General features: G+C 42.0%; 1 protein-coding gene across 2 annotated transcripts in view; it reads left to right on the top strand.

Annotated features, from left to right (window-relative positions):
- DHTKD1 (dehydrogenase E1 and transketolase domain containing 1) overlaps window positions 1-13824 on the top strand; it is a 45738-nt gene extending 31914 nt beyond the window's left edge. Inside the window, exons 11-17 of one of the 2 annotated variants that reach the window (XM_061435691.1) lie at window positions 572-722; window positions 2455-2561; window positions 4478-4642; window positions 8194-8276; window positions 8817-8986; window positions 10631-10716; window positions 11802-13824. In XM_061435691.1, the coding sequence (XP_061291675.1) occupies window positions 572-722; window positions 2455-2561; window positions 4478-4642; window positions 8194-8276; window positions 8817-8986; window positions 10631-10716; window positions 11802-11906 (867 nt within the window). In that variant the 3' untranslated portion in view covers window positions 11907-13824. Of the gene's footprint in view, window positions 1-571; window positions 723-2454; window positions 2562-4477; window positions 4643-8193; window positions 8346-8816; window positions 8987-10630; window positions 10717-11801 lie in introns of those variants that run through there. The other variant, XR_009740204.1, reaches the window with a different exon arrangement.
- The last annotated feature ends 546 nt before the right edge of the window (window positions 13825-14370 follow it).

Below are 14370 nucleotides of genomic sequence, written 5' to 3'. Positions count from 1 at the left end.
AACCCCATAGACGGCAGCCCACCAGGCTCCCCCATCCCTGGGATTCTCTAGGCAAGAACACTGGAGTGGGTTGCCATTTTCTTCTCCAGTGCATGAAAGTGAAAAGTCAAAGTGGAGTCGCTCAGTTGTGTCTGACTCTTAGCGACCCCATGGACGGCAGTCCACCAGGCTCCTCCGTCCATGGGATTTTCCAGGCAAGAGGACTGGAGTGGGGTGCCATCGCCTTCTCCAGTGGTGCCTGGCACATGAAGTTTATTGAATTATCCTTTAAGGTACAATTAGTGGCGTATCATCTTTTTTCCCTACTCTAGCAATTTGTCTGAGAGCATGGGGTTTACTGATATTCAATATTTTAAAAAAATACACTTGTCCAAAGCAAGATTCCAGGGAATTACTTAAAGGACACACAACTCATATTTTCTTTAAATTAGTCTAAAATCCCCATCTTGATCAGTTATCTAGATTGGTGATCTAGATACCGAAATGTCTAGTATTTCCCCTACCCAATCAATGTCTTTTATTGATTTGTGATTTGATATATGATATCAGTTAACTTTGAATATTGCGCTAGGTCAGCAACAGCCCACTGTCGGAAGAGGCCGTCCTGGGATTTGAGTATGGGATGAGCATTGAGAGCCCTAACCTGCTGCCCCTCTGGGAGGCTCAGTTTGGCGATTTCTTCAATGGCGCCCAGATCATCTTTGACACGTTCATCTCTGGAGGTTGGTGTCTGGTGGACGCATCACACCAGCTGCATGGGTACAAGCGTATGGAATGGGGACATAGCTGTGGCCACAGCGTCCCTTGCCCCACTACCTGAGGGCCCATCCTGTCATCCACTGGGGCATAGCAGCTGTCATACAGTTCAATATGCTGTTGGGAAGAGCACATAAGCCTCTGAGAGCAGAAAGGCTGTGTCTCCCGGGGAGCGTGCTTGGCTCTAGGGAATGGTGCCTATACTTGCCCCACTCCTAAGAGGTCTGATTTTCAGGTCTGCTCTTGGTGTGTGTTGAGTAACTACAGCATGAATAACAAGCAGGCAGTGGTGACACAGTGAGGACTTGTGATTAGAATGCATGTGTGTGTCAGTTGCTCATTCATGTCCGACTCTTGTGACTCCGTGGACACCCCACTAGGCTCCTCTGTCCGTGGGATTCTCCAGGCAAGAAAACTGGAGTGGCTTGCCATTCCCTTCTCCAGGGGATCTTCCCAACCCAGGGATTGAATCTGGGTCTCCTGCATTGCAGGTGGACTCTACTATCTGAGCCACCAGGGAAGCGTGATTAGAATGAATGACGGTCTTGAAAAGCTGCTCCCCACAGCCCAGGGTCACACAAGTATCTCAGAGTTGGAAGTTGTGCATCTTACTAGGTTTAATCATCACTTACAAAAGCAGTGCCCGCTCATTGTAGAGATTCCAAGTATATTAAGTGCAAGTCTGAGTCTCCCCCGAGACCCTCCCCCCATTTTCTGGGGGAACCACTTATGGATTTTGTGTGCACACCTCAGGCCCTTCTCATGGTTGCTTCTCTGTAACTTTGTGGTCCTGACGAAGAAAAGAGGCTTGAGGAGACTGGACTTTGCCATGTCCAGAGACTCTTCTAAACAGCCTGCTTCTCTTGTTTTGGATCTCGGATTCTAGGGCTCAGTAGTTGTGGCACATGGGCTTAGTTGCCCTGAGGCATGTGGAATCTTCCTGGACCAGGGATTGAACCCTTGTCCTCTGCATTGGAAGGGGGATTGTTAACCACTGGACTGTAGAGAAAGTCACTACGTTTTTTTTTTTACCTGGCAATCTGCATTGAGCAAGTCTGTCTATATCATTTTTCCAATGGCATTTGCTCACTTCTTGTCTCTGTGTCACATTTTGGTACTTGCCATATTTTAAGCTTTTGCATTATTAGTATATTTGGGATGGTGATTTGTGATCAGTGATCTTTGATGTCACTGTTGTGAAAAGACTGATTGCTGAAGGCTCAGATGATGGTTAGCAGTTTTTAGCAAGACGTTTCTTTTGATTAAGGTATGTGCATGGTTTTTTCAGTCACGGTGCTCTTGCACATTTGCTAGACTGTGGTTTAGTGTAAATATGAATTTTACACACAGTGGGAAACCAAACAACTCATGCGACTCAATTTACTTCAGAGTCCTGGGCTGGAACCTGCAATATCTTGGAGGTTTGTCTGTATTTTCCTCCTAAGGAGAAAGCACGTGCATTGAAAATGCTTTTGAGGGGGTCCAGCAGCAGGAAATGGCAACCCACTCCAGTGTTCTTGCCTGGAGAATCCCAGGGACGGGGAGCCTGGTGGCCTGCCGTCTATGGGGTCGCACAGAGTCAGACACGACTGAAGCGACTCAGCAGCAGCAGCAAACTAACAGGTGTCTTCCTGCCCAGTCACCTAGGGTGGTCTGGCACCTGCATTGCAGGTTCTCACGCCCACCGCTGCTTTACAGGCGAGGCCAAGTGGCTCCTCCAGAGCGGCATTGTGGTCCTTCTTCCCCACGGGTACGACGGGGCTGGACCGGAGCACTCATCTTGTCGAATAGAGCGTTTCTTGCAGGTATGTCCACTGCCTTCTAGATTCCAAGGAATGTTTTCCCTGCTTCCTAGGTGCTCTGAAATAGAACTGCCTCCTGCAGACACTCCTGAATGTGAACCTTGGACTGTAATAAGACATCGTAGTATTTAAATGAAACAGATCTAATGCAATGTCAGTCAATATTTCTTGGAATACAATGCTTCAAGCATGTTAGTATCATGATTTCATGGCAGTGAAAGTTCTTCTTATGCAGCAAATATCAGTAGCTTCTGAGTCAAGCTGATCATTGGAATCATCTAAGGAGCCTTTTATAAACAGAGATACAGGGACCAAGGGCTTCCCAGGTGGCTCAGTGGTAAAGAATCTTCCTGCCAATGCAGGAGCCACAAGAGATGAAGGTTCTGTCCCTAAGCTGGGAAGACCCTCTGGTAGAGGAAATGGCAACCCACTCCAGTATTCTTGCCTGGAAAATCCCATGGACAGAGCTGCCTGGTGGGCTGCAGTCCATGGGGTTGCAAAGAGTCAGATGTGACTGAGTGACTGAGCACACACACAGGCATTAGGACCAAGCTGAGATCTAAGAAGTGATAGTATTTTTATAAAATGATTCATGACTGTTAAAAATTTGAAGTAACAACCCAGAAATTACCATTATCTTTTGGTAAGAATCATTACCAATGCCACTTAATGCATATTACTTCCTAATATTTTATTATAAAAAATTTCAAGCATAAAGAAAAGGTGGAAAAATTTTACAGAGAATATTCATATGCCCACTTGCTACATTCTGCCATTAATGTTTTATTTTAATGTTTTATCATGTATCTATTCATCCGTCATTCCTCTATCTGTAAATCCATGTAATTTTTGCATGTATTTGAAAGTAAATGAAGATGTCAGTACACATCGCCCTAAGTATGTGCATATCAGTAATTATTTTAGCATGCATGCAGATAAAATATATATAAAGGTGATAGGTAGATAAAACAGTAGATAGATAAATGCATATAACTGTTTGGTTGGTAAAGACAGATAAATAATTTCATAAAAATTAGATTACAGAAATAAATTGCAAGTAAATTAAAAGAATTGAGTGTGAAATACAAAACTGTAATTTTTCAAAGAAGTTTAGGAAATGAGTACGCAAAAGATACAATTTGGGAGTCATCAGTTTTGTTTTTGTTTTTGGGCATGCAGCCCAGCTTATAGGATCTTAGTTACCTGACCAGGGATCAAACCCAGGCCCTAGCAGTGAAAGCACCCAGTACTAACTGATAAACTGCCAGGGAATTCCTCTCCACTGCTTCTTGACTGGGGTTAGAAGACATGCCTCCACTTTCTGTCCCAGCAGAGTCTTCTGAGAGTTCCTTCCTCATCCTCAGCATTTCAACCTTGTTAGCTGTTTTTATTCTTGTCTATAAAACAAACTATCCTTGCATTTATTTCATCAGGAGAGTGAGATTCAGACAGTGCATCCTTCCAACATATTCACTCCACAGGCATCAAAGTCTGTATTTTTCAAAAAGTCCCTTCCAGATACTTCTTTTTAAAATTTTAATTATTTTTGGCCATGCCACACAGCTTGTGGGATATTAGTACCCCAAGCAGGGATTGAACCTGTGCCCTAAACAGTGAAAGCACTGAGTCCTGACCACTGGATCATCAGGGATTTCCCCCTCTTAAGATGCTTCTTGCAGCCCACCGTGTTTGGAAAGAACCACGTTAGAACACACAGACTCGGCAGATGGGAGCCATCAGGCCTCTCCTGGTGAATTCTTCATGGGTCATACATTTACCTTCTGGTCTTCTTCTGTGAGGAAGAGACACATCTCCTCTCCATCTCGTGGAGATGCCTGGTTTCCCTTAGCATAGCCTGTGCCCTTGGGATGGAGTGAGCTGACTTGACTGTCGGCTCCTTCCTCTCACTTCCCTCCCAGATGTGTGACAGCACAGAGGAGGGTGTGGATGGGGACACTGTGAACATGTGCGTGGCTCACCCCACCACGCCCGCCCAGTACTTCCACCTGCTCCGGAGACAGATGATTCGGAACTTCAGGAAGCCCCTCATCCTTGTTTCTCCGAAGACACTGCTCAGACTCCCCGTAAGTAGAAAAAGCTGAAAGCTGGTTTGTCAGTCTTTCTCCTCTGGCCATATTTTCCCCTGCATTTCCCTCTCTTGTATATCTGGTTACAGTTCTAAATAATAGAAGTGTCTCTTTAGTTTTAGTTGGCCATGCTGCTGTGTCTCTCTTTTTTTAACCTTTCAAGAATAACTAGAAATCCAGGTCGCTTGCAGTTTCATTGTTGTGAAGGACAGGCATAGCAGATATTATCACCCTGGAATCCCAGCCTGAGCAGAAATAATCTTTTAGAAAACATTTCAAAGTCCAAATGGTGTCAGCACTGCTATGTTTATAGTCACAAGTTGGGAATTTAAAGTACTTTGATGAAAACAAGTGGTTTTATTCATTGATTTTGTGTGTGTGTGTGTGTTTGTGTGTGTAGCAGAGTTTTATTAAAGTGAAAAGGGACAGAGAAAGGTTCTGACATAGACATCAGAAGGGGGATGGAGAGTGCCCCCTTACTGACTTTTATTTAGACTTTTTTGGTGAAATGATTTATCACAGGTAGACTCCCTTTTGAACATTGCAACAATATAAATTATCTACTTCCTGGCTTCACAAGGGTACATTTTCTCTTGATTTACCCTAAGTGTTAAGCGCACAAATGGTTTTTAAATCACACAAATATGCTAGTTTTCAAGGGGCAGAATTCCTGTGGTCATGTATGGATGTGAGAGTTGGACTGTGAAGAAGGCTGAGCACTGAAGAATTGATGCTTTTGAACTGTGGTGTTGGAGAAGACTCTTGAGAGTCCCTTGGACTGCAAGAGATCCAACCAGTCCATTCTGAAGGAGATCTGCCCTGGGATTTCTTTGGAAGGACTGATGCTGAAGCTGAAACTCCAGTACTTTGGCCACCTCATGCGAAGAGTTGACTCATTGGAAAAGACTCTGCTGCTGGGAGGGATTGGGGGCAGGAGGAGAAGGGGACGACAGAGGATGAGATAGCTGGATGGCATCACTGACTCGATGGACGTGAGTCTGAGTGAACTCTGGGAATTGGTGATGGACAGGGAGGCCTGGCGTGCTGCAATTCATGGGGTCGCGAAGAGTTGGACACGACTGAGCGACTGAACTGAACTGAAGCATGTATTTATCCCATCTGCTATCATTTTTTTCAGTTTTGTATGAGAGTCTGAATTAGAATCAAATGTTCATGTTTATTGGGATGCCATTGGTGAGGTGGACTGTGTCGTTCAGGACTTGGCTGTATGAGACTGTTGTGTGCTTCTCACCAAGGTCAGAGAGTGTGTGTTTGGAAGTGATGGGTGTTGAGAGAAGCTGCCAGGGATTTGGCTTCACAGTTGTCTTTTTCGGTGGTTTCCAGCATTTGGAGGGGAGTGAGGTGACCCTTGGTCTCACTGTTGGTTGTGGGCACTGGAGCTCTCCCAGAGTGAGCACCCGCTTGTGTGTGGAGCTCCAGACACCTCACCTGTCCCAGCCCAGCCTCAGGGGTCAATAATGAGGGAATGCTTCTCAGCTTCTTTCACCAATGGCAGCAGTTCATTTGTTTGGTCTACTTGTTCTCTCTGAGAACAACCCTGTGTGTTTTGAGGTGGCTTAAGGAACATCACGGAACATTTGAGACAAGTGAATGCAATCCCTTTCTTTCTTCCATTTTTTGCTTGTTTGGTTTTTGGCCATTACATGTGGCATGCAGCATCTTAGTTCTCTGACTAGGGATTGAAACTGAGCCCCCTGCTTTGGGATCACATGGTCTTAACCACCGGACCGCCAGGGAAGTCCCTTTATGCTGTCTTTCTGATGGGGCTCTCTTGACACTGATATTTGAAATATCAATGTGAAAGGGGCCACGTCAAAATGTAAAGTTACTATAGTTTATTTCTAAGGATTATATACATCTGTGATTCTTGAACCCAACTTTCATTGTATCCCTAAGGTTGTCATCTGCTCCCTCTCTCATACCTAAAAGGAGACTAATGATATTAAATATATTTTATATATATATATATTATTAGGTATTGAGTGAACTGTTAAAAGTTTTACTGAGAATTTCTTTTGCTGTTTGAAATTGAGAATAAGAATTCATTTTCTGGCCCTAATGCTCCACCCCTCTCCCCAGGTCTAATATACAGTTTATTAAACAAATAAGTGAAGCCTTCCTTGGGGAATTTAAAAAATACCAACAGCTAGTCTATAGATTTTAAAATGAAAAACTATGCTTATTAAGTCATCAAATATCTTCATTAGACACGTAAGTCCTTTTGTTAGTGGAAAGTCAGCAGTACCAGTACTGAAATCTGATTTCTTCCTGAAAATTGGTACAGTGATCTAGCAGAATATAATATACACAGCCAACCCTCTCCATGCATGGCCTACTCAGAGGTGACTTGCCATGTGGCAGACATGACTCAGAGGTACACCTGTCAAGTCGTACCAAAACCCCACACCAGTTTGGTACATGACTCTGAACTCCAGTTCCTTTTCATTCCTGCTATAGGAAGTGGGGACTGACAAAGGACTCTGGTTCAGAAAGGAGAAAGATTGCCTCCTGTTATGTAGCCAGAGTGTCCCCTTTAGGGTTTCCCAGGTAATGCTAGTGGTAAAGAACCCACTTGCCAAGGACGGAGACTTAAGAGACTTGGGTTCAATCCCTGGGTCAGGAAGATCCCCTGGAGGATGGCATGGCAACCCACTCCACTGTTCTTGCCTGGAGAATCCCATAGACAGAAGAGCCTAGTGGGCTACAGTCCATTAGGGTCACAGAGTTGGACACAACTGAGGTACTTAGCAATAGCTAATATAATTTTTTTAGATTATATCACAATATTCCAGCATTTAGATGGCTGTCCTCAATGACCTCAACTAAATGTCATATACTCAGCTGGGACTAGACTATAAGGAAACTAACTTAGATGACAGCAGAAAAGATCAAATCCTTCACCTTGGGCTTCATCAGTTTTCTACTTTAAGTTCTTTATAAGTATTTATTTTGGGATCTTGGTTCCCTGACCAGGGATTGAAACCCAGGCCCTTGGCACTGAAAGTGCTGAGTCCTAACCACAGGACCGCCAGGCAATTCCCAACAAGTATATATTTAAATTGAGCTCAGTAATAAAATTTCTTTTCACAATATCCATATATTGTTCTGATTGATGTTTATGTTTATAAATTATCATCAAAATCCTAAAGACAGAAATAATTGCACTACCTTAGCTATGCTGGCTTACAATACAAATTCTATATAGTGTTTCTGATTCCCACAGATTAAGGCAGATTTTTAATTGATAATCCAGTTGAGTCATCAAACAGAAATTCTAATTGTTAAAATTTTATCATGGCACTGGACAAAAAGGTAATAGTCTGTAACTTCAGAGAAACAATTTTACCTTGAAGTATGCAGAACAGATACTTTTGAGAAAGATACTATGTTTATCAGTACATATGTTTACTTATAGCCCCAGGAGAGAATTTTGACACTAGTTCTTGGAAAGATCCCTTGTAAGTAAAAGCATCTTCAACTCCTGTCCATTGGTTGATAGATTTGTGTCTTTTTCTCCCCCTCCTTAGGCAGCTGTATCAACTCTTCAGGAAATGGCACCAGGAACAACATTCAAACCGGTCATTGGAGATTCATCTGTGGATCCAAAAAAGTAATCTGAAGTGGAGGTCTATTTTCATACTCTGCAGTGGATTTGTGACGAGTGGGAGAACTCGTTCGTGTTAAGTGAACCAAATGACCCTAATCTCTATTCTGAAACATAAGTCCTTTAAGTCTATGGTGTAGGAGTTAGATTATACACACAAGAGTGAATTTTGGAGTATATGTTACTAAAGGTTTCCCACTGCATAGCATGACTGAACCCCACTACAGCACCCCCACTGCTTCAGAGGCAAAGCATTTTAATCTCTGTGGTCCCTCCTTTCTTCTGCTACAATTCTTACCTTAAAAAAAAAATTATTTAAAAATTTATTTTGGCTTCTCAGGTCTTAGTTGCAGCACACGGGATCTTTAGTTTCAGCAGACGAACTCTTAGTTGCCACATGTGAGACCTAGTTCCCTGGCCAGGGGTGGAACCTGGTCCCCTGCATTGGGAGCATGGAGTCTCAGCACTGGACCACCAGGGCAATCCCTACAATTCTTATTTTAAGATACTTCTCCCCCACCCAATTGTCCCTTTTCTGCCCAACAGGGTTAAGAGTCTGGTGTTCTGCTGTGGCAAACATTTCTATGCCCTGATGAAGCAAAGAGAATCTTTGGAGGCCAGGAAGCATGACTTTGCCATCATCCGAATAGAAGAACTCTGTCCTTTCCCACTGGATTCGCTGCAGCAAGAGATGAGCAAATACAAACGCGTTAGAGGTAAAGAGTCCTTCTTGTTCAGCTCTTTGTTTTTAAGGTACCTGAAATGTATTTGGAATATCTCAAATGAAAAACTGGTACAGGGGAAGTGAGAGTTACTAGAAAGTTACCTCTCATGGAATCTGGAGATGTGAAAATAGGTCAGCTAAAGCCAATGTCTCCATGTCTTTTCTGGTGTCCCTTTCAGTCTCCCTCCCTCTCATATGACATCTAATTTCTTGAGTTTGGAGGAATGTGTACTGTCAATGCTATACTATCATTTATGATAAATCCAGTATGATTGTAAAAGAAAAGCCTTTTCAGCAAGTGGGGCTGGAATAATTGGATATCTATATGTACCCACACAGAAATTAACTCAAAGTAGATCACAGACCTAAATGTAAAGCTATAAAATTTCTAGAATAAAATGGATGAAAATTTTTATGACCTTGGGTTAGGCAAAAAGTTCTTAGACATAATACCAAAAGCATGTTCCAGAAAAGAAAAACTGGATTTTACCAAAATGAAAAACTTCTGCACTGTGAAAGGCACTGCAAAGAATATAAAAAAGACAAGCTGAAAGCTAGGAGAAAATATTTTTAAGTATACGTATCTGACAAAGGAGTCTCCAGAATGTTTCAAGAGCTCTGAAAACTCAACAGTGAGAAAACGTATAATCCAGTTTTTCAAAAGGTGCAAAAGAATTGAACTGGCATTTTACCAAAGAACCACATGGCAAATAACCATATGAAAAGATCCTCAACATAATCAGTGATAGAGAAATGCAAATTAAGCTAAAGTGAGATATGACTACATACCAATTCAAATAACTAAAAGGGAAACAAAACAATATGAAGGACTGATAATGATGCAGGACAACTGGTACCCTCAATCACTGCTGGGGGGGATACAGACTGGTCCATCCAGTCACTCTGGAAAACAGTTTGTCAGTTTCTCATGCAGTTATACACAGAGTTACTGTACCACTCAGCAGTCCCACTCCTAGGTATTTACCCAAGAGAAAGGAAAAATCCGTGTATGAATGTCAATAGAAAGTTCTATTCATAATTGCCCCAAACTGGAAATGATTCGAACATCCTTCAACTGGTGAAGGATGTACATCCCTACAATATCTTAATCCTCAGCAATGAAAGAGAGTGAACCATTGCGGTTGGCAAAATCACCGATGGATTTTGCTAATTCATGGAAGCCAGACCCAAAAGGCTGGCTCTGTGATTCCATTTATCTGCTTGATCTGGAAAAGGCAGAACTTTGTGGATAGAGAAAAGATCAGTGATTGCTGGAGGCTAGGGGTGGGAGGAAGAGTTGAGTATAAAGGACAGAATGAGGGGATATTTGGGATTGAGAGGATTGTTCTATATCATTGTGGTGATGTGGTGATGGTGATGGATATATGACTATGCATTTCTCAAAAAAAAAAGATAACACTGTGCCATATTAGAAAGGTATGTATTAAGAATATATGTGTGTGTTTGTCTGTATGTGCATATATATATGTATATGTATGTATATATACATGTATAGATAGCATGTATGGTATGTGTATGTATGTGCACACACATACATATTGTGTGTTTTTTTTGTGTGTAGTATGTTGTATATACATTTACTCGCTGTACTGAGATGAAATTTCTTCTATTATAGATGTTATCTGGAGTCAGGAGGAGCCTCAGAACATGGGTCCTTGGTTTTTTGTTTCTCCAAGGTTTGAGAAGCAGCTGGCCTGCAAGGTAACAGCTCTTCCTTGCAGTGTTTTGTGCGTGTCCCATTTCCTCTGGAGTGCCAACAAATAGGTTTATCCCCTATTATCAGTCCAAAGTTCTATAAAGATAAACTAAAATATAAAATCTAGTTTTAGGCTCCTCTTTCAGACTAAACTTCTGAGTGTTCAGCAAGTTGTGTATGTGTACCTACTAGTATTACGTTAAAAAAACAAAACAAAAACATTGATTATACTCAAAAAGGTAGAAGACCTACCTGTTGGCTACCTTTCTCATTAGCCTACTCAGCATTCTTGTCCCAAAGATTAGTAACCAAGCACCAGGGGAGAAGAGCCATGAGCTGGCTTGTTTTACAATAACACTTACTCCAGGCCCACTTGCAAGGCTGGTAAACATCAAAGGCCAAGTTCTTAGTTATGTTTTAGGAAGATAAACACAAGAGAAGAACAATCATGCTTGCTTCTGTTTGTCTTTCTATTCTGCTTTGTTTAGAACTCAAGTTACTTGATATCAGCTTCAGTTCAGTTCAGTCGCTCAGTCATGTCCCACTCTTTGCAACCGCATGAACTGCAGCACGTCAGGCCTCCCTGTCCATCACCAGCTCCTGGAGTTTACCGAAACTCAAATCCATTGAGTCAGTGATGCCATCCAACCATCTCATCCTCTGCCGTCCCCTTCTCCTCCTGCCCTCAATCTTTCCCAGCATCAGGATCTTTTCAAATGAGTCAGCTCTTGGCATCAGGTGGCCAAAGTATTGGAGTTTCAGCTTCAACATCAGATATCAGCTTACCAGGCTCCAATCATTTTCACCTGTGAATAGTTCTAAATTAGAAAACCCTACAGCTAAAACCAAGTAACAGTTACCTAAGAACAGGACAAATTCCTGAATGTGTTTCATCTTATCATGCCTGGAATTTAGTTTTCAGTTGTGACATAGATCTCCCTGTAATCTAGTTTATGTCACTCATTACTTTCTAAAAGGGTGATTTATGGTTAAACAACTTAAGAGAAATACACTCATGTCCCTGGGCAAGCTAAGCAGAGGTCTGATTGAGTTCAAATGTCATTTTATTTCTTTTCTGTTTCCACAATAGCTCCGTCTTGTGAGCCGACCTGCGTTGCCTGTACCGGCTGTGGGAATCGGCACCATTCACCTACAGCAGCATGAAGAAATCCTCACCAAGACCTTCAACCCATGACGTCCTTTGAAGAAATACTACTTCCTTGTAAGAAAACTGCCATAAAAAGAAAGGCTTGTCTCCTCCACTCGCTAGGTACCATGAAAAGATTGTATTCCTAGAAGACATTGAGACTGATGAGGGTGGAGGAGAGGTAAATCTAGAATACATGGAACAGCCAAAGGAATTGTTCTTTGAGACATGAATCCCACAAGTCACTTTCCTGCTTAAATGTGCCATATGTTAGTTATATTGTTTTAGATCAGAGTGAGTTATAGAACTGGGTCCTGAACCAGATGTCTTTAGACTTTCCTCTTTCTAATTAACTGTATGTACCCAGGAAAAGTTCTTGAGCATGAATTTATTGCTTCAAGAATCCCATGGACAGAGGAGCCTGGGGGGTTACAGTCCATAGGGTCACAAAGAGTCTGACATGACTGAAGTGACTTGCAGTTTTCTTTTTTGGCGTTGATCAGGTCACTATTGAAACACAACACACATGCCAGGGGAAGTCCAAGGACAGCTCTGGAACAGGGGAAGACCCCAACAGTTCCCTATACACGTACACCCAGGCATATAGTGTGAGCCAGGGTCCCACTGCTGTATTTCCTCCAGATTTTCTTAATGTGTGTCACTTTCATGAATCTTCCCTTCTTTATTCAAAGTCCTTGAGTACCTATATTTTAATTTTATGTCATCTCTGGTGCTGCTTTCCAGCTACTGTGAAAAATGTTTTATCAAACACTATAGCAAAACTGTATTATTCCTGATTTGTGTTCTTCAGGAGCACTATTTTACCCATTATCCTTAAGTATTGGTCCTATTAAATATAAACCTCTGGGTGTAGGATCCTTAGCACATTATTATTGAATTGTAGCTACAGTGAAATTGATTGGTGGTCTACTTTGCCATAGTATCTTTTTTGTCCCCCTTAATCTTGCCGCAATACCTTAATATTTTTAATTAACTCTGGGCGGTGTCTGATATGGGGATTTCAGCCACTGGTTGATCAGCCTCACCTCTAAAAGTCCCTGCTGTCATATGATGTATATTTGTGGCACTTAAGGATCACTTTGATAGCAGGAACTTCCCAGTGTTAGGTGCTTCAGGGACTTCTAGAGATCACCAATCTATTGCCTTATTCGGAAATTGTGCTTAGTACTGGAGAGTATAACTAAACATCAGCAAACTTCCTAGCTTTATATGGCTTGGTGCTGCAGAAACCACCATATACCATTCTTGTGCCATAATACTGTTTTCTCAGAAATGGGAGAGTACCTGAGGCCCTGGAATACCCTCTCCACTTTTACTGGCAACTGTCAGTGTCTTTTAGAATCAATGTATAGGTTGTTCAAGCCACAGCAGTAGATTAAGATTAGTGATTCACATCATAAATCATGTAACTTAGTACCATGAATGTCAACCAATAAAATCACAAGGATCTATTTAATAAGAATGGTTATCAATGTTGTATATTAAACTAGAAAAAAAATAAAAGCACAGGGTCATCTTTTTTTCAGATCTCTTGATTTCTTGAGTTAAAATATTTCAAAAGTCTAAGCACAAAATTAGATGGAAGACTAGTTTTTTTAATTTAGATCTTTCCAAATGTCTTAACTTTACACCTCCCAAGTCTGTTTCTTGTTATCTCCAAGTTGAGCCATGAGATATATCTTCTATATCTTAACCTTCTTACTCTCAATCATCACTGCAACATGCATCATTATTTTGAATTACCTTGCAGGAAGGGACTGTTAGTTCTCCATAGCAAGATGCCAAACCAGTTAATTTTGGAAGACTTTTTATTAAAGTATATTGCTTTAGCATTGCTCCCCTGCATCTTCTCTGACTCATATGAAGAACCAGCTATAATGGAACAAAAATAAGAAATGATCCTGAAAGAGTAGAATGGTGTTTCCTCAATAAATAGTTTATTGAACACCTGTTGCAATATGACGTTTTTCTTGACATTAGAAACACTTGCAAGTTAAAGATAAACCGTGTTGTTCATTGTCCTCGTTAAGAAGTAGGAGGAACTAAAATTTGGGTTAGCAGATTGCTAAGATTATCTGCTTTCCTTTACACTATGCAGTCCACGAAGGGAGAAAAGAGACTAGACAAGGCAGACAAGGATCTGGGGCGGGGGTGTGGGGGTGGGGGCGCTATCCAGTGGTTAAAACTCCGCATTCCAAGGCAGGGGGCGATGTTCCATGTATGGTTGGGGAATTGAGATCCCTCAAGCTGCTCAGGAAGGCCATAGTAGAAGAGTGAAAAGTTCACAGGTTCTATTAACTACAGACAAATTTCTGAAAACGTCCCAGCAGTTCCAGTAAGATGGAAGCAAAATAAAGTTTTTTTGGGTCATGCGGGCTCTGGAGGCATCTCGGCTCCAGTTCTGGGGATCGAACCCGTCCTGCACTCCTGGGGCGGTCGCTCGGGTTGTGTCCTGACTCTAACCCCCGGGCCTCCTGGGGGTCGAGGTCAA

The sequence above is a fragment of the Bos javanicus genome, chromosome 13 (assembly GCF_032452875.1).
Source record: "Bos javanicus breed banteng chromosome 13, ARS-OSU_banteng_1.0, whole genome shotgun sequence".
Lineage (NCBI taxonomy): Eukaryota > Metazoa > Chordata > Mammalia > Artiodactyla > Bovidae > Bos > Bos javanicus.
The sequence above is the reverse complement of the archived record's forward strand: the minus strand, read 5'-3'. Positions and strand labels throughout refer to the sequence as shown.